At 44.9% G+C, this 19,388-nt stretch overlaps 1 protein-coding gene across 2 annotated transcripts; it reads left to right on the forward strand.

The window, feature by feature from the left end:
* Window positions 1-3,195: 3,195 nt before the first annotated feature.
* ROGDI (rogdi atypical leucine zipper) lies at window positions 3,196-17,245 on the forward strand. Of its 2 annotated transcripts, none has more exons than XM_005150648.4 (11): window positions 3,196-3,253; window positions 5,606-5,677; window positions 7,288-7,370; window positions 8,712-8,766; window positions 9,299-9,379; window positions 11,700-11,795; window positions 13,616-13,714; window positions 14,195-14,308; window positions 15,025-15,074; window positions 15,609-15,735; window positions 16,296-17,245. In XM_005150648.4, the coding sequence occupies exons 1-11, from the start codon at window positions 3,212-3,214 to the stop codon at window positions 16,335-16,337; spliced, it is 861 nt and encodes a 286-aa protein (XP_005150705.1). In that variant the 5' UTR covers window positions 3,196-3,211; the 3' UTR covers window positions 16,338-17,245. The 2 variants fall into 2 exon arrangements, with proteins under 2 accessions (XP_005150705.1, XP_030906274.2); XM_031050414.2 differs by lacking the exon at window positions 3,196-3,253 and adding an exon at window positions 3,383-3,568.
* Window positions 17,246-19,388: the final 2,143 nt, after the last annotated feature.

Raw genomic sequence — 19,388 nt, forward strand, 5'->3', positions numbered from 1 at the left:
GTTTTATATTATGAGAAATCTTTTGGGAGGAAAGGAAGGTACTATTCCAGGTCTGGTTAAGAATGAAACTGTGCTGAGCCAGTGCAGCAGCGTCCCCGACCTGTCCCTGGGGAGGTCTTTTGGGTGAGAGTGAAGATGAGTGGGTCTGAGCAAAGGGAATGGAGGACCTCCCTCTTCTTTACTTCGTGGTGCCTGTGGATGGAGTGAGAGTACAAAAGGAGGTCTCAAGTCCCGTGACCTGTATTTCATAGTGAACTCAGCTGTATTTGTGAGCAGGAGAAACACTCCCTAGCACCTTGCTGCCGCAGGTTTTGTTTTCCAGAAATACTGTAGTACTCAAAACGGATTTGATTATTTATGTGGGAGTGGCAGGTGCAGACTACTTCAACACTGTAATTTATCCTGAGAAAGACTGACTGCAGCTTCCTGGCGAGGAAGGTGGATGTGGAGTGGCTGGAGGGTGAGATATACTCATCGGTGGGCCAGGGAGGAGCAGGAGGAGACTGAGGGCTCTGACATGGATATGAAGTGAGGAGGGAGGAAACAGTGAAAACCCAACTGCTTCAGATGCCGTTTGAGATGAACTCATGTCAGTCTCTCTCAGATTCTTGTATTTATGTCTGTAGCCTCTGAACATGGATCTTCATCTGTTCTACACCTGAGATTTGGGGGAGGAAAAAGGGGGAAGCTGAGATGCTCTAATAAAACTGGCTAGTCAGTGTTGTCTTAATATTGTTGAGAATTCTGTAAAGTTCCTTTTATGAGGATTTCTGTTTTAGCAGTTTGCTTTTTTTGACTCCCTCCTTTTTAAAGAGAAAATGTGACACTTGTGGAAAGCTTGTAAGAAAAACTTTTTTTTCCCTAAATGATAGATCCTATAGTTAATTAAGGTTGTGAATTTTTATTTTTTGCCTTGTTTTTAATTAATGTTTGTCATTCAGAATAGGATGTGTGAAAATGTTTAAATGGCAAAACAAAAAGTTGGGGGTTTTTTTGTGCAATTAACAAAGCTACTGGCAAAAAGAATAAAACTTTTCTTGATAACATGATGTTCTTGTGACAGTTCCTAAAGCCTATCAAACCTCAAGTGCGGCACTAAAGGATTGTGTGTATTCCTCAAAACATTCAAAACTCAGAGATGCTGGAAACCAGCAGTATGCCTGAGAGCATTTTGGTCCTTGCAGAAGCCTGATCTTGTCCGTGAGGCACTACAAAGGATTAACTGGGATAGATTCCAGACTGTACATGCAGAGGACTGTGTGCATGTGGGCTAAGAGGAGGAGGAAGGCTTAGTATTAAATCAAGGGATGCTGAGAGGTGGAGGCCCAGGAATTTTCTGATGCTGGTGACTTCTTGTGTTGGCCAGGTACTGGGAGCCTGGTGCCCAGTTGCTCTGTCTGGAGCACCTGTCCTTTTGGCTTTTGGTGCTTTTTGGGCACTAATTCTTAAGAGCACTAATTCAGCAGCAAGTGGGTTTTCCTGGGACAAGATAGCCTAACTGAAGTGTTTGCAAGCTCCACAATATTGCTTTTTGATGATCCAGGCAGCTGTTGCTGTTGAACAGCAGTAGATGTTCATTTACTGAGGTGTAAGGGGCTAGCACTTGATATGCTTTAGCTAATATGAACGGCAGGTGCTACAGTAAGGAAAACATCAGGTTTAGCACTGTAATTAAAAGCAATGCAGAAGGTGGGGGAGCTGGGCCACCCCATTCGAGTTGTGCCTACAGCAGAAACAGGTAATAGCAAAATTTTACGCGCTCTGTGAATGAACAGTGCCTTCCATTCCACAGCCACCTCACTGATGCAGTGAAGATGATGGTGCTCTTTATTTTGCTACCTGTCACCTACAGTAAATCTAGCATTAAAACCCACTAACTTCAGCAAAGAGACTTCAATGCCAGAATAAACTTATTACAGTTTCAGAGTTTTGAGAGAAAAGTGATGAGACTTCCAAGTCTTTACCCATTATTCACAGAATCATCACAGATTGGTTTGGGTTGGAAAGGACTTTAAAGCTCATAGAGTTCCAACCCCCTCCCACAGGCAGGAACACCTTCCACTAGGCTGGGTTGCACCAAGGCCCATCCAACCTGGCCTTGGACACTGCCAGAGATGGGGCAGCCACAGCTTCTCTGGATACCCTGTGCCAGCGCCACAGCACCCTCACAGGCATGAAAAAATTTATTAGGGACAAAGTCAATGGATCAAAAAAACCAGCGCTGGGTGCATGACCATAGCCAAAGGTGCCCCGTTGTACCCGTACACAAGCTTTTTATCCATTCTCTACTGTAGCAGCCAAATACATATTCATAGTTATCCTGGGAACAAGGAGGAACTATTACAATTGCTTCTCCAAAAGGATTTCCATAAGTCCATCCTGATCTCCTCCTTTCAGTGCATGCTCTCTGCCTTCTGGTGGTCGTCTTTGGGGATGAAGTAAGACGTCTTCCTCTAAGGTGAACTTTTCACCCTGGGTCTTGAGCCAGTTCTGACCAGTCCTGTGGGTGTTAGTTCTTTTCAGTTTCTCTCACTGGTGTTACATTACAGGATGGTCATGTTTGATAAGCTTTTCTCTTGTGCAGGCCACATATGCTTGGCGAAAGCAAAATTTCATTAACCCTTTATTACCTCTCACACAGGGAAGAACTTCTGCCCAAGATCTCATCTCAGTCTCCCCTCTGTCAGGTTAAAGCCATTCCCCCTTGTCCTGTCCCTGCAAGCCCTTGTTTAAAGTCCTTCTCCAAAGCCCCTCTCCAGGTTTCTTACAGCCGCTTCAGGCACTGGAGCTGCTCTAAGGTCTCCCCTTAAGGAGCTTTCTCTTGTCCAGGCTGAACAAGCCCAGCTCTCTCAGCCTGGCTCCAGAGCAGAGCTGCTCGCAGCACCTCAGTGGCCTCCTCTAGGCTCGCTCCAACAGCTCCACAAAGGGCAATGAAAACACAGGAGGTACACAGCTTGCCTTTGGGGTTCCAATTTTACCCAAAGTGACCTCTCAATCACAGCGATGGCTGGTGCCATCCTATCAGTACCAGTGTCGCACGCGCCGGCGCTATTCCTCCCTCGCTTAACGTCACCTCACCACGCTTCGGTTGCTCAGGGAGCGCGGTGCTGCCCAATCAGTCGAGGCCTCGACTGCGTTGCCGGGCAGAGAAGCAGTGGTTGTAGCCAATGGGGATATAGCCGAGGGGGCGGGGCCGGCGGCGGATGCTGGGATGGCGGCGGCGATGGCGAGCGAGGTGGAGCGGAAGGTGTTGGTGAGTTGGTTGGGCTGGGGGACAGCAGCAGCGGCGGTTCCTCCTCTGTTAGTGGGCTGGGCGGTTAGCCGCAGCTCCCTGGCTGGCTGCGGCGCTCTGTGAATGCCTCCCTGTCACCGCTGCCTGCGCTGCGGTGGGGCTTTGATGCCAGCTCCGGCTCCGGTGTTGTGCTGCCCTCAGCCCTACTCTTCCTCGCAGAGCCCCTCTTCAGGTATTGTGGCGGCCCTCACTGAGCTGGCCTCCACTGGCGCAGGCCGCCGATGCAGTGGGGTTGTTGCCGCTCCTTGCACTGGCCGCGGTCGGGTCCGGGCGCAGGTGAGTGCCCTGCCTACGTCAATCTCTAGTTGAGTTTACGTGACCTTGGTGCTTTTCATAGCCCAGCATCCTGCTTGGGGGAGGATCAGCCTCAGCAAATGATAGGCAGGATAGTACAAAGGGTAATGGGCTAAAACTTAAACAGGGAAGATTTAAGTTAGATGTAAGGAAGAAATTCTTTACTGTGGGAGTGGTGAGGCACTCAAACAGGCTGCCCAAGGAAGTTGTGAATGCTCCATCCCTGGCAGTGTTCAAGGTGAGGCTAGACGGGGCTTAGAGCAACCTGGTCTGGTGGAAAGTGGAAGGTGTCCCTGCCTGTGGCAGGGGGTTAGAACCAAATAGTCTTAAAGATTCTTTCCAACCCAAATGAATCTGTGATTCTGTAATACATTTCAGAGCAGCCTTGTTGCCTTGATAAAGGTAAGGGAAGACCTGGACCTGCTGATATTGCAGATGCCTCCTTGAACACAATCTGCAAGAAGCAGTGAAAGCTTCCTCTCCAAGGAGGGAATTTGACAGATGCATCTGGGCTGGGCAGAAAGCCACATGTGAAAACCATGGTTTTCTAAAGTTATTGTATTTTAGAATGCTATGACTGAATTCCCCAAAAACACAAGGCATGTAGTTGAGTAGACATGGTGAATGAACTTGACTTAGTCTAAAATTAATACTGGGGCAGGAAGATCTTGTGCAGTCAGTTGGGGGGTGAAAGATACCAATGATGGTGCAGTGGAAACATGTGCATGGCAGCAGTAGGGTGGTGGAGGCACTTAAGATGTCTGTGTTACCTGCGTGAGTCCTGTTCCTTTGTGAACCTGAAGGAGAGCAAGTGTAACAGAGAACAAAAGAACAAGGAATCCAGTATATTGGTGTGATTCCCAGGAACCCAAAACACGATTAAATGGTGAAAGTCAGTAGTCCTGCCGCCACACTGGTTTGAAGGGTAACAAGGTGTGTACATGCTTTGGGTGACTGTGGAAACAGAACTGGCCTTGTCTTACTCTTTATTCAGATAACTCATGCATAAGGTGACAGCACATCAGGGAGTAGTTATTTTGTGTTTTTGATGGTGAGCAGGGACTGTCTAGCAGAGAAACCACAGGCTTAAATTTTCTGAGTTGACCACACTTCTCCATGATTTCTGTGGGCAACCTGCTCAATTCATTCCCTTCTAGTAGTGTCCATGTGGAAAATTTCTAAGGCAACAAGTGTCAATCTCTTCTTTGTCCCTTGCTTGCTCCTGTTGCCTGCTTCTGTGATGATTTTCAGCATGGGGCCTTGTGGTTTAATAGCAATGCTTAGCTGTGTTGTTTGAGGATCTGCTCTATACAGGCTTCCCTGCTGGCTGAGGCTAGAGGTGGTGCCACCAGATCTGAACTTACTTCTTCCTGAATTTGCCCAGGTGATGGGGAGTCTTCAGCTTTTCTGTCCTGCCACCCACTTTTCAGCTTAGGTTTATTTTTAGGCTGCTGTTGCCTGGTAAAATGTTACTGGATGGGGAAAGAGAAACGTTTTAGGTTTTGTCTTTGTTTCTTGCTACCTAATTTGTCTCCAAGGTGAGTCTGTTTTGCCTGTGATGGTAATTAGATTTTATCTCAGCCACAAGCTTTTCATCTCACTTCTTCCTCTTATCCTGTTGAGGAGGGGGAGTGGGAGAGGCTGAGTGGGTATCTGGCTGCCCGACAGCCAGGGTCAGCCCATCCAGCAGCTTAAATAGATGTCCCAGGTTTTGAAGCAGCAGTATCTGCACATTTCCCTGAAATTCACATCTTGTGCATTTCCCAATCCTGTGATTTGTATGAGGATTGTTTTGTGAAACAATGTCAAAACAAGAATAAGGATGATTCATTTGGTTAGGGTGGAGAGTAAGGCCCTTTAACAAATCAGGACTAAATATTTTTCTTCTACTAGCATGTGATATAAATGATGTGGACATAGCAGAATACTTAGAACTCGAATAATTTTCATGTGTGACTGAGAGATCTGTTTCCAGTGTTTGACTGCTAATGATTCCACTGCTATCTTTCTACAATGTAGGAAGAAGAATTTAAATGGCTTTTACAAGAAGAGGTCCATGTTGTTTTGAAACAGCTGCAGGATATTTTGAAGGTAAGGTTTAATTTGCTTCATCTGTTTTTTTGTATTGTGGGTTTGTTTGCTCTCCCATGTGAGGAAGGGTGGTAGGTTTCTCCTGGAGGAAAAAAGTCTTGGTAGAAGGTGCACAGAAATGTCCCTTATGCATGTCTGATGCTGTCTCAGGTGTCTGCTTACCCTCTGATCTTGGGGACTCCGTAAAGCTGATTTCCTTTAGATTGCTCTGTTCTTGTCCCTCTTTGCTGAGAGCTGCTTTCAAAAGGCCCATGGAAGCAGCCAGACCTGTCTGCCAGGCATTTGCATGAGATGGGAATATCTTCTATAACAAAGAACCTGGATCTGCTTGTAACTCTGTCATGTGATGGTGGAAATGAGCATGATAGCCTTTAGCTGACAAGCTACTACTTGTGCAGTAATTAGCAGCATGCACTTCATAACCATCCTTCACTCGATATACCCAAAATTTCTGCTTCTGTGCTGCTACCTGCCCCTTTCACCTGTGTGATGTGTTCAGCTGAACCAGGACTGCAGCACCTTTCAGCCAACCTGAGCCTAGGCTGCTGTGTATAGCTTTTTCTAGGCAGGGGGGTGGTGAACTGGCCAAAGGGGATTGTGTGCACAAGAGCTCATTGCTGTCCTGCTAGGTTAGTTTTCAGCAGACCCAGCTTCTTCATGCCCTGAGGTTTCTGAGGGGGTTCCTGGTTGATGCCGGAGCAGACACAAAAATGTGGAGGTAATTGGGGTGAGTGCCAGGAGAGGTCAGAGTGCTGTAGTGCCAACCCAGACGTGACTCAGTAGCAGGTGACAATAGCCCGCAGTATCCCTATATGTAGTGTCCATTTTGAAGAATTTGTTAGATATTTAAGGGTAAAGCGTGATTAAATGACAACTGTCAGCCATTATAACCAGTAAGGAGGGCTGGTTTTCACCCTTCCCAGGTGGGTAAGGGACCAATGGTTCTTACACTGGGCAGCCCAGAGCAGGGAGCCTGATGAGAAAGGGCCACTGCCATGGCCCTGAAGGCATGCAGGGCTGGACTGGGCTATGCAGAGTGACAGCTGAAGCACGGGATTTACAAGGCCTTTTGCCATGGGCTGCATGCACTGAACTTTCTCCTGGTCTGCACCTGTCATAGAATCCCTGGCAGGTTTGAGTTGGAAGGGACCTTAAAGCTCATCCAGTCCCAACCCCCTGCCATGGGCAGGGACACCTTCCACCAGACCAGGTTGTTCCAAGCCCCGTCCAACCTGGCCTTGAACACTGCCAGGGATGGGGCAGCCACAGCTTCTCTGGGCACCCTGTGCCAGCGCCTCAGCACCCTCACAGGGAAGAACTTCTGCCTAAGATCTCATCTCAATCTCCTCTCTCCATCAGGTTAAAGACCTTGTTCTGTTCCTTCAGGCCCTTGTCTAAAGGCCCTCTCCAGCTTTCTCGTATGTCCTGCAGGAGGATGAAGTAAAATCCATGTGTTCTGCTAGGTGGATTGTAGGAGGCTTGCAAAGATGATCGCTCTGCACTTGGCCACTTGCTGGCATCTGAGTTTCTTCTCTTCTCTTTGTCTCTGGCTTGAGGTGTGCTAGGCCTCAGTGAATACTCCAGCACTTACTGTGTCCTCTCTTGGGCAGGAGGCCTCTCAACGCTTTGCCCTGCCTGCCAGTGGCTTGGGAGGAGCTGTCAAGCAGGAGAACTTTGTGCTGAGCACATCTGGGTAAGTGATCATGGTCAGTGGGTTGCTGCTGATCTGCCAGGTCACTTGGTGGGAGCTATGCTTTTGTCAGGGGCTCTTCTCTGTGGTGCAGGGTGCTGTTCCTCTAGCATCTGATGCAAAGGTTTACAGCACCCCAAGAGTAAAGGGGTTTTATTTAATACAAGATTTTGCCTTAAGGAAAACCAGACTCTTCTAGCAGGTTAACATAACAGTCTGTAGCTGTGTTTCAGGGCTGCCTTAGCCAGACTTGTGCCATTTCCTACTAACACCTCTAACATAGTCATTGGTTAATGACCATTCACTGGTGGGTAGCATCAGTGTGCTACTGTCAGCAGTTTTGCCAAGAGGTGTTTTCCTGATTCTAGGTGCAGGGAGTTGTAATTAAAAGACCTGAATTCTGCTCTTGGCTCAGTTTCTGACTCTGACTGTGGACAAATCTTACCTTTGTCCTAATCTCTCTAAAACAACAGTAAGAAAGATATTTTGCACACAGCAAACTGAGACCTGGTGTGGAAGGTGCTTATAGAAGTGCAGTTCTTCTGAAGTAGCTGTCCATTTTTTGATCTTCCGCATAGGCCTTGGTCTGAATAGCTGCACTCTGGCAGATGTTGCAAGCGAAGTAGTACACCTTAGTCCTTAGAAACAGCGTGGTGAACATTTTATAGAATGATGCAGTGGTTCTGTATTGGGTTTGAAGGTTCCATTCTTTAGATATTAAAGTTGATTTTAGTATTCATTTGTTATTGTTATTGTTGCAGGGTGAATCTTAGAAAGTGTTGATATCAAGAGTCTGTCTAGTGTATTAAAATGTAAGGTGTGGCTAAACTGAGTTCTTGAAGACCCTGGTGCTTCAGTCTTCCCTCATTGTTTGTTATATATGTAAGCCCTCTTGCAGGACCTTTTAAAGGGTTTGGGGTGTGGGGTTTTTTGGTTTGTATTTTTTTTTTCCTCTTGTGTGTATGTGTAACTTTCAACTCCCATATGAACAACCTAGCACTCAAAGTCAGTAAGTAATCTTAATATTTGTGTTTGTGCCTGCTAGAGCTGTAACAGCAACCAAATTCTTGATAGATAATACATGAAATTAGGGTAGGATCAGAAATAAACATAATGTTTTAGTCAGGGCAGTTAGAGTGAGGTGGCTCAAAAAGAACATGACAGCAGCTGGCCACAGGCCAAGGTCTCAGGACATGAAAGTGTGTGTGGAGTTCATCTGCATAACCCAGCTGAACCGTGGGGGGTCAGCTACATGGGACAGGCAGGGGTGGCATTAGATTGATATTTCAGTACGTCTCTTGCCTCCTGTGACTAGTGTTGCCCAGATCTTTCTTCTCATTTCAGCACAGACCAGGTGAAAGGAGTGTTGACACTACAGGGAGATGCCCTCTGTCAAGCTGTGAGTACTTGCAGTGTTTCGTGGTTTGAACCACCATCAAGGGGTGGGAGTCATCCTTTTCACACTTCAATGACCTCAAGGTAGAGGCCATCCTTACTATGCTTTATCAGTGATCAATAAGTATGATTTGTCAGTCTTCCCTAATGGGCTTAAATCCTTAATGTTTCAGCAACTGAAATTTGTTAAGATCCAGCATTAACACCACCCTACCCCCACTCTGTGGTGAGTGGTGGAGTTGACTTCTGTGGGGATTCCTGGCTTTTACTACCTTTGTTGTTTAATATCAAATTTCCTCATTGGCCTTCTGAGATGAGTTTGTGTGACCTGCCTAGGGCATGATTCACTAAATGCCTTTCAACTTGCCCTTTGTATTAACACCTTCCTGTAGGAGGACTGAGGTTCTGGCCATGCCAGGACAGTTGAAAACAGCTTGCCAAGATGGTCTGGGAGACAGAACAGAGGGGGACTGGAAGTCTCAAATGTTCTTCATGTGGGGATTGCTTGCTTTCATGCATTTGTTTCTTTCTTCAAGGACATTAGTCTGAAAATGCCCAGAAATAATCAGCTCTTGCATTTTGCATTTCGGGAAGACAAGCAGTGGAAATTGCAGCAGGTACTGTTAACTTTAGATGTCTACCTCTCTGTTGCATGTGTGCCCTCCAAGCAGAAGCTATAGCCCCTTGCTTTCCAAGAGAGAAGGTTATGTCCATCCCGCATTAACTCCAGTGGCAAAAACTAAGGGAGGAAACAGATGCAATTAAAATCAGGGATGGTGCTGGGAGAGAGGTAGGACCTGCTTGTTCCTGAAACACAAGTGAGCTGAAGGCTGTCTGCATAGCAGTCATAATGCTTCAAAAGGTGTGCCTAGGGTGGCTATGAAGTACTGGCCTTGTGTCTGCTTGTAAAACCCAGGCTAGCAGGGCAAAAAGCCACTTAAAGCAACTTTGAGTAGCTTGCTTTCATTCTCCTACAGAAATATTTCTTTAAGCTGAGAGTAAAACTCACCACACTGTGCTCTTGTAGCATAGCTGAAGGGCTTTGGCTGTCCAGAACACTGAATCTCTTCCCCCCCCTTTTTGTTGGGAAATACCTGATTTCAGGACCTGATCTTGAAGATGTAGTTTCCTGCAGCTATTTTGTTGTAGCTGAGTAGGTTGGAGAAAGATGTATTCCACCTGCTTCACTATAGCTCAGATTTTTCTAGGTGATCAGTGCATTTGGTATTGAGTTCTGTTTCCAATAACTGCCTTGGCAGTGGAGTGAAACCTCTACCTGCTAACTTTGTAGAAATCTAGAGAATCGTGTACTCAAAATGGTAATGCCAAGCATGACTGGGTTTGTTCATGCCTCACAACAAGTCGAGGAAGTTTCTGTGATAACACTCAGCAGCATGTCCTGTTTTATGGCTGGTTTCTATTGCTGCCTGATTGATAGGCTTCTACCAGATTTTATGGAAAACACCTTCCTTTATTTACTTGCAAGTGTTGTGTTTTAATATTGTTCAGGTGTTAGTGCCTGAAGGGCTTTTGTACAGAAGCATTTACAGTGATTATGTGGTGATCTTTGTCCTCTGAATTAAAAATTAGTGTCTTGAAGTATTGTGAGTTTTCACTTAGTGAGTGGTGCCAGTTGAAGTTTTGTTCCTCTGTGCAAAGTAAAACCATTGGTAAGAAACTGTATTATAGGCACATTTCTGAGGAACACAGGTGCAGGCACACAAGTTTTGAGAAACTTGATTAGAAAACAGCAAAATCAAGAGGGAATAAGAATTAAGCAAGTCCTTATAGTAGCAGGATTGTCATTGCTGAGTTGAGTAACAGGAACTATGTAGCATGCTCAGAAGCATTTGAAAGATACAAAGGCTGGAGGTGATGTTTGGAGATGCTGTGGACCAACTACTTGCAGAATATCTTTGCAGTCTGGCAGTGGACGTTATCATCTCTTTCTTCTCTCTGTAACTTCCAGAGCCTTATGCTTTGTAAGAGCGTCCCTGAGCACTAGCTGAGAAAGAACCAGTACACAGATCTATGGCAGGGAGGCCTCTATAAGGCTCAGCTGGGATTTAGGGGTGCAGGGAAGCAGTGTAGATATATCACACTGCAAATATCCCAAGCTGTGTTATCTATCTTCCAGCAGCTGCTTCTCATACAGGCTTCCCTGCTTACCTTTTCCATGTATTGCACACTCTCATCTACCCATTTTCAATTTTCCTGCTCCTGCCTGGAGCTGAGCACAAGTCACTTTCTCCCAGAGCCATTTTTTTCCTTCCTCTGTTTTGTCCTTACTCCTGTGAAAGCAGTGGGATAACCTATTAACCTTGCTTTGGTAATTATCTCCTGGCTACAAGTGGACTTGCTTGACAGCAACTTGAGCCAGCTGTTTTCTCAGCCTGGTCAAGTGCCACACAAGTGGTATGATGGCAGCCTCTTGATGCTATATGTAACTCTCAATCTCAACAATTGTAATTTACAAATATAGTGGAAATCCATGTTTGTTGCTCACTGTTGCTGCTGTTGATGTAATTTGTCACTGGTTTTAGCCGCAATAATTCTTGAAAAATAAATCGTTATGCATCTTGTTAGATCTGACTGCTCACCATCAACAGTGAAAATTCCTATCTGAGCAGTCATGATCAGAGTCTTCCCAGGATAAGAGTGCATGATATCAGTGTTTCTTCAGGGCAGCAGCAATATTTTTATTGACAATGCAGGTTGTAGCTGTCAGACTGTTATGCATCTCCAGTCCTTGAGTGAAGAACCCAATAATGCATCTGGCATCAGTGGCAGATTTGTGTTAGTAAGTGTCTGGTACTTAGACAGAAATGGTCTTAACATTTGAGAAGTCACAATCTTCTTAGGGCCAATGAGATAACCTCTACTTCCTAATGTGAATCATAGTGTTTCCTTACGAGGACTGTGTTTGTGCCTTTGCAGATCCAGGATGCTAGAAACCATGTTAACCAAGCCATTTACCTGCTTATGAACAGAGATGTAAACTACCAGTTCAAAACAGGCTCGGAGGTTCTCAAGGTGAGGAGGAAGCATTCTCTACTTGTGTGGTTTCTTCCCTCCATTTGCTGTTTTAAAGGCAGTTAATGTACATTACTGTCATGGGTCTTGTACTGGAAATGGATTCCCCAGTTGTACCTGATATGTCAGAGTATCCATGTGTCCTGGATTCAGCTATAACAGTTATTTTTCTCCTTCCTAGTAGCTGGTGCAGTGCTAAGTTTTCAACTTTAGTCTGAGAACAATGTTGGTAGCACACCAGTGTTTTAGTTGTTGTTAGGTAATGCTTACCTTTATCGAGGACTTTTCAGTCTTATGCTCTGCCAGTAAGGAGGGACAGAGGAAGCCAGAAGCAAGCAGAGACAGGACACCTGACCCGAAGTAGCCAAAGGGGTATTCCATACCACAGCACGTCATGCCCAGTATATAAGATGGGGGGAGTTAAGTGGAAGGCTCAGATTGCTGCTCGGGTTGGGCTGGGTATCGGTCAGCGGGTGGTGAGCAATTGTATTGTGCAGCACTTGTGTTTATTGTTTTTTTTTTCCCCTTTCCTTTTTAGTTTTTTATTCTCTCCCCATGTTATTTCCCTTATCATTATTATTAGTAGTAGTAGTTTTCTGTTATACTTTAGTTAATGGACTGTTTTTATCTCAACCTGTGGGCTTTACATTCTTCCAATTCTCCTCCCATCAGTCCAAGGGGATGGGGAAAGGGGAGAGTGAGAGAGTGGCTGCATGGTGCTGAGTTACCGCATGGGTTTAAACCATGACACCATGTGACCTCATATTTGGAGTGAATCTATGCCAGTTTAGCATAAGTAACAGGACTGTACATCCTAGTGAGCAGTCAGTGCCTTGTTGCCAACAGTGATAATCTGTAAGCATCTCTCTAGATCTTTTTTGGAGTATGTTATTCCAGAGCTTATGCTCTTCCCCATCAGTGCTTACAGCAAGTGAAGACACAAGGTAGTTGTCAAAAGATTGCTACGAGTATTCGTGACTGACAGTTTGAAAGTACTACTTGCTAGTAGTATATCTGGTTTGATACAGACCAGCTGCTGAGTGGCAATAAAGCCCAGCCCTTTGTTTGGAATTGCTTACTGAAGCTACCAGAGCTTCAATTTACTCATTAGAATCCATTACAATATAAAATGTGAGAAAGCTAAACCTTTTAGTGTCCCCATGGCAAGGGCTGCTAATGGGAAGAAACTGAGAATTAAAGCTTTTTTACTTCTGTGTGGAAGCAGGGTGAGAAATTAGTCATAACGTGCCTTCATCTTAGCGGTTTTGAGCTCTATAAAAGACATGTTGCTTTCCACATTTTTATGGGAAAGGAAGTCTGCCTGAATAAGCCTTTGTGGTTTCTGTCAGGATTGAACTCACGATGAGCTGGTTCTTTTCTCTAGTGCCCTAGCTCATAGATGGTTATGAATGGGGGGGCCCACGCAGCAGTTGTTGTATCTGTGATGGGGGAAAGAGGATAACTAGAACACAGCTTGTTGATTTTCCTTAATGCTCTTCAGAAGAGCTCATAATGAGTTTGTTGATGCTTCTGTAGCATCAGTAATTGATCTCATGTTCTGTTCTTCTAATGAATAGCTGTTCCCTCTTCAGTCCCTGGTATTAAGGCTCCTGCCTGTATCACAAGTGTCTATGACAGTGGTAACAGTTAAACTGCATTTATGTGGGAGCCACCCTTTTCCAGTAAGTGCCTGAATAGCTGAAAGCGGTATTGCTGGGTGATTTTTATAACACTTGCAAAAGGTTGTAGAATTCTGCAGTATGCTATCTACAGTTGTCCAGGCACTGTCACTCAGCAGTGTACTCTATGTTATCTTGTAGCTTATGGATGCTGTGATGTTACAGCTATCGAGAGCCCGAAATCGGCTTACCACTCCAGCCACTCTAACTCTACCAGAGATTGCCTCCAGTGGTCTCACCGTAAGTGTGTCATCGTTTAGATCTCCATACAGTCTGGTAGCATGCAACAGTTAAGATATTGTGCTGCATCCTGGTGGAAATGGGTTTCCAAGTGTTTCCTGAGGCAGAAAGAGAGCTGAAGTAGGTGCAAACCCTGCATTTTTGGCTTCTCTGAATCTTCCTGTAGGAAAACAGATGACTTGGGCATGAGGACTCTTTCTTAGAGAGTAAGTTCTATTCTCTTCCCAGGAATCTTGTCCAGGGATGATTTGGCCTTGTGAATGCTACCTCCATCCTCTTTTGTCACCATCATGCATATGCCATTTCTGTCAAGTGCAGCAAGAGGAACAAACATTGCATGCAAGCTACATAGTCTTTGTTTCTTTCCTGTCCTGCTCACTATGGGGTAACTGTAGTATGGCTTAGAAAAAGGTAGTGATTTCCCAGCACTAGAAATAATGGTTCTTTAACTGACAAAGAAACTGCTTATTTTCTCACCAGAAAATGTTCACTCCTGCTCTGCCTCCAGACGTCCTTGTGAATTTCTATATTAACCTGAATAAGCTGTGCCTGACTGTCTACCAACTTCATGTGCTGCAGCCCAGCACAACCAAGGTGACACCTGCTATCTCTTAAGCTTAGTTTATTGTCCCTTCTCTGTGTCCCACTGTGAGGATGCACTGTTACGTGGTGCAATGTGGGATGCAGAAGATGATGCAGAAATGACTCTACCTGATGTTAAGGGTCTGTGTTTATATCCGCTGCAGACAGAATACCGACTCTAAATCTAGTCTGGGGCATGGACACTTAACCCAGAAGAAAATACTGGTGCTCTGGAGAAAGCCAGTAACTTTTTTTTTTGCCAAGTAATGCTTTATCTTACAAAATAGTTTATAATTTTGTGTAATTTTCGGAAGGCATAATTGTATTACTGCAGTTTACATTAAAGTTGCATCTTTGGTTTTCTGAACAGTTTTAATGGATAATTTTCTGCTTTACCCATTGCATTTGGGTCAGCATGGTATGTTGTGAAACAGAATGAAACTCTTAAACTCTATGGAATGCAGTCCTCTGTAAGGATATTTTTCCTGAAAATCTCTTTTGTTTTTCTCCTGGATCTTCTCATCTTACTTTTGTTAGCTAAGCTGGACTCAGTGACTGTGTGGATTCTTTTTCGTGAAGGGATCAAATGTCATGGATTCCCTATTAATGGAGTATTCAGGCAGATACAGGATAGGCATTTCTTGATGTCAGGCTACTGAAAATGCAAACCTTAAGTGTCCTTCTACGTAGTTTATTTACAGTGTTAAAAGCTTTTCCTTCTCTTCTAGAATGTCAAGCTTGCTGGAGGGTCCATTTTACACAACCCTGGAGCCATATTGTAAGTACAGTCAGGGGTGTGTAACAGGTGTAGGAGTATGCTGAGGATGAGATTCAAATGGCTGTATGTAGTTTTAATAGTAGCATCTGTTAAATGAAGCAGCTGTGCAGTCACTTGCTGTAGCTGTGCCTTTGAATGTGCAGGTGCCCATAACAGTGCTTCTTTAATGACTTGGTCTTAAAGGCCTGCTTAAAGATGTGACTTTTCAGGATGCAGTCCATCTATACAGTACCATGAGTTCATCTAGAGATGAGAGTTGTCCAAAATGAACATTATTTGCATTGCTGTTTGCATTTCTGGCTTTTGTGCTTCTCTGAAAAGTGATAAAGTTTCTAACTTAATGCTCTTAGATTTAGCTTAACTCTAAGTCTAGTCAGAGGTAGACTGAGAGTTTGTATTCTGTAACTGTGCCAGTTGTTGTTTTAAATGTAGTAGAAATCATAATAGCCTCCTCTGTGAGAACAGACAACAGTTGATTTTTATGCTCTGTGCTGTTGTGTGTGAAGCTGTGCTCTTTTTTTTTCCCCACTACAGCGAGTTTGGCAATCAGCGGTATGAAGTCAGCCATGTCCATAAAGTGGAATGTGTTGTCCCATGGTTAAATGATGCCCTTGTCTTCTTCACAGTTTCACTGCAGCTTTGCCAGCAACTGAAGGACAAGGTAATGGCCTTAGAAAAAGGGCTTTGTTTTAAACTTTGGGTTTTGAGAGGACCTCAGATCTAAAACTCTGATGTGATGTTATTCTGTATAACTTACGTATAAACTGAAAACAAGTGATGAGTCAATGTTCTTGGAGCTGGGGAGCTGGCTGGCACTGGCTAGCAGACAGCCAGCTGGGCTAAGTGTAGTAATGTGGCAGAAGTCTTTGCTGAACTAGTGACTAGGTGGGAGCAGGTAGATGCTTTTGTGTCCTCAGTCATGAGACTGATTTTGTGAGAAAATGCCAGGGTACAGGAGAGGAGGCATGGAGACCTCAGCACACTAGATTCCAGTAGACTAATGTTCAGTACCAACTCTGCAGCTGAGCTGGCTGCCACCTCAAGCAAGTAACTTTGTGCTCCAAGTCTGTTCACTGACAACAGCAGCACATCTACCTTTCTGCAGTGTACAGCTGCAGTGTGTAAGACTGTAAAGCTCAATTGTCATGTGTGTGTTATCTGCTCTTTCTGCTGTTGCCCAAAGGATATGGAAACTTACTTGCTTTTCTTCTACCTTTCCAGATCTCTGTTTTCTCAAGTTACTGGAACTACAGGCCGTATTAGTTCTCTGTGAAGTCTCCAAGCCTTTACAGCACTTCCAGTGTCTTTGTTTTAAATATGCCAGCTGAGTCCAGGTCAGCCTGAAGAGTGCTATGGCTCACTACCCACCCTGTGGCTCTCTGTAGGGTAGGGTCAATGTATCCTGAGACACAGCTTTAGTAGCTTTGTTTGGGACTGCTGCATAAGCAGGTCACCGAGCAATGCTGTATTGTTGGCAAGAGATTGCTCCTGTCTTTGTTCTCATGTGCATTGTGTAGCTTACACTTTCCAAGCCTGTGATTAATTACACTAGTCCATTACAGGGGATGGGGAGCTGTGGACTACTCTCACTAACTGTATTTGCACACAGTGCTGTAACTAACTGCTGGGCTGTGAGCTGCCTGGAAAGGGGGGAAGACAGAGTAATTTAACACACCATGAAAAGTGTAGGGCGTGTTGCTCCTTGCACTGAAATATGTTCTTATGATCTGGTCCAGATGTGGTTATGACTAGCCCCCAGCTTCTCCCTGTTCTGTCTTTCCTGTCCATTCTGTCCATATTATTGATTCCCCTTTGGGGATAATCTGCTGGGTTTTTTTTTTTTACCTTTCCCTGCCCCCCGGCATTAATATGATAATATATATTTTTTTCTAAGCCCTAGTTTGGCCAATTATTTTTTTCCAGGTTTGGTATCTTGTTTTCACTGCCAGCCTTTGGAGTTGTCTTGATACCTTGAGCACAGCTGTGCAGTCTCACATCCTGTTATTAAACCCAAAGTGAGTAGCACGTGGCTATTACAGTTCTACAATTTATTGCCTACCTGTGGATACTACAGTATGTAACTCATCCTTCTAGGCTTTGGAAACTGAAAAATAAAGATAATCAGACCTGCCATGTTCCTGTGGGCTGTCAGTGCTGAGAATGAAAGAGTATCAAAGATCATGTGCTCTCTTACGAGTGAGTGGTTGTTCTTAGTTATACATGCTAGATTACTATTCGTCTTACTGGGAGGAGAGTAGTGGTCTCTGAGGGCAGAAATGGGCAGCTCTTTGAAGGCTCAGCTTGGTTTGTGTAGCCTCAGTCCAGTGACACCTGAGTACTGCCTGAAGTACTTTTCAGACTTCCCTTGATGGTCATGTTCAGAAGAGGCTGCAGGGTTTGATGCTGGGTTGGGTTTGCTCATGGAGCTGTCTGTTAAGTGATGAGGAAGCATCACCTGTGTCCTGCTTGGCTCCAGCTACGTCTGCCCAGCCTGTGTTTCTGGTGGCTTTCCTCACTGAAGTACCTTACCAAGGTGCCTACTTGTGTGCTGAGGTAAAGATTGCAGGCTCACCAAGCTCCTCAAAACACCAGGATCCTGGTGTTCTCCAGGTGCTGTCCAGAGCACTGTGGTCAAAAGGACGAGACACAGAATGTTTGAGCTTGGAAGGGAACCTCTGCAGCCTACCTGTTCCAATTCCCCTGCGTAATCAGGGTCACCCAAAGCTGGTCTCCCAGGACCATATTATGTCTATACATATATATGTATATTTTGAATAGCTCCAAGGATGGAGACTAAGAGATAGGTATGTTGCTTTGAGGGTTTGAGTTTTTATTTTTTTTATTATTTGGTTTGGTTTTGTTGGGTTTTGTTTGGTTTTTTTTTCATAGGCCTCTGCTCTGGGCATATGTGGCCTACCTTGTGTGTGATGTTCCTTTCCATCCCTTTCTGAGATTGCAGGGATCCCAAGTAGGTTAGTGCTGGCCTTCTTACTGATGCTGCCTCCTTCCCTGAGGACATTTGGTGCTGTGCTTGGTCTAATGCATGCTAATATTACAGGTTATAGGTGGTAACAGAGCCTGCAAGTATCAGGCTGTGACTGGTGAATATGTCTGTTAATGACTAATGAAAAATGTAAGTAAGGTAGAGAGACTGGGATGGGCTGATGCAATAGCAGACTCATTACTGATTCCAATCAATTAGCCTTATGACTAGCTGTGGTCATGACCCTGAGTATTTATTTACCAACCCTTGTTCTGTTCCAGACCATTCTCCATGTAGAAAGTGCTTGTGCATGTGTGAAATTGCTCACCATTAACAGCTTCTTGTAAGAGAGTATTTTTATAGTTAATAAAACTCTCTGGAGCTGTCTCTGCTCATCTTTAACCCACCCTGGGTGTTGAAGAGGCTCATTTTTTAATTCACACTAGTATGTGCAGTCCAATTAATGTTGCTGCATCCTCTCCAGCTCAGCTTCCTGCTGCTGGGGATGTAGCCCACAACCCAGTGTGTGTTGTTTTGTTCTGATGAAAATAGTTGTTCTGCATCTCTGGAGGCAGTAGTGTGCAAAATGAAATACTTGTCCGTGTTCCAGATCTGGCACACAGCTCTGATGCGGTGTCTGGACAACTGCTGGGTGACAGTGGTTAGGTGCTGCAGGACACTGACAAGGTTACTGTTACAGAACAGAGCAACAGCAAGGTGAGTTGCATTCAGCAGGAGAGGCTGGCCCAATGCCCTGGGCTAGTACCCCTTGATTTGAAAGATAAAATAAGGTCCACCAATTAAAAGACTTTAAAGTCTCTCTCTTTTTCCCTACTAAACTTCTGAGTGCAGAAGGCCCTAAAGGCTCTGCTTTTGCAGCACAGTGAGATTGATACTGGAATAACTACTGACAGCCCACCCCACCCTTCACTTTGCAAATGCAACTCATACGTGCTGTGGGCCACACTCTGGTGACTCCTTGGCATTCTTCTCAGACTAAAGTTGAAAACACAGCACTGTACCAGCTACTAAGAAGAAGAAAAATAACTGTTACAGCTGAGCCCAGGACACACGCACACACTGCTGTGCAGCTGCAACCAAATGAAATAGACTGCCTTTTCCTGGGTTGGGTTTTTATTTTCTGTTGTTTTAGCAGCTTGCTTTGGGGATGCTATAGTTCTCATGAATGAAACCTTTCCTGAGGGCACCTTTCTTTTTCCGAGGGAATCTATACTTGGTCTTCAGGAGATAGAGGTCTACTGCTTAGATCCACTGGCTATCTGATTTTGATGGGTCTAGCAGCTGAGTTACTGCTGCCTGGACAATGCTGG

This window comes from Melopsittacus undulatus, chromosome 8 (genome assembly GCF_012275295.1).
Source record: "Melopsittacus undulatus isolate bMelUnd1 chromosome 8, bMelUnd1.mat.Z, whole genome shotgun sequence".
Classification (NCBI taxonomy): Eukaryota; Metazoa; Chordata; class Aves; order Psittaciformes; family Psittaculidae; genus Melopsittacus; species Melopsittacus undulatus.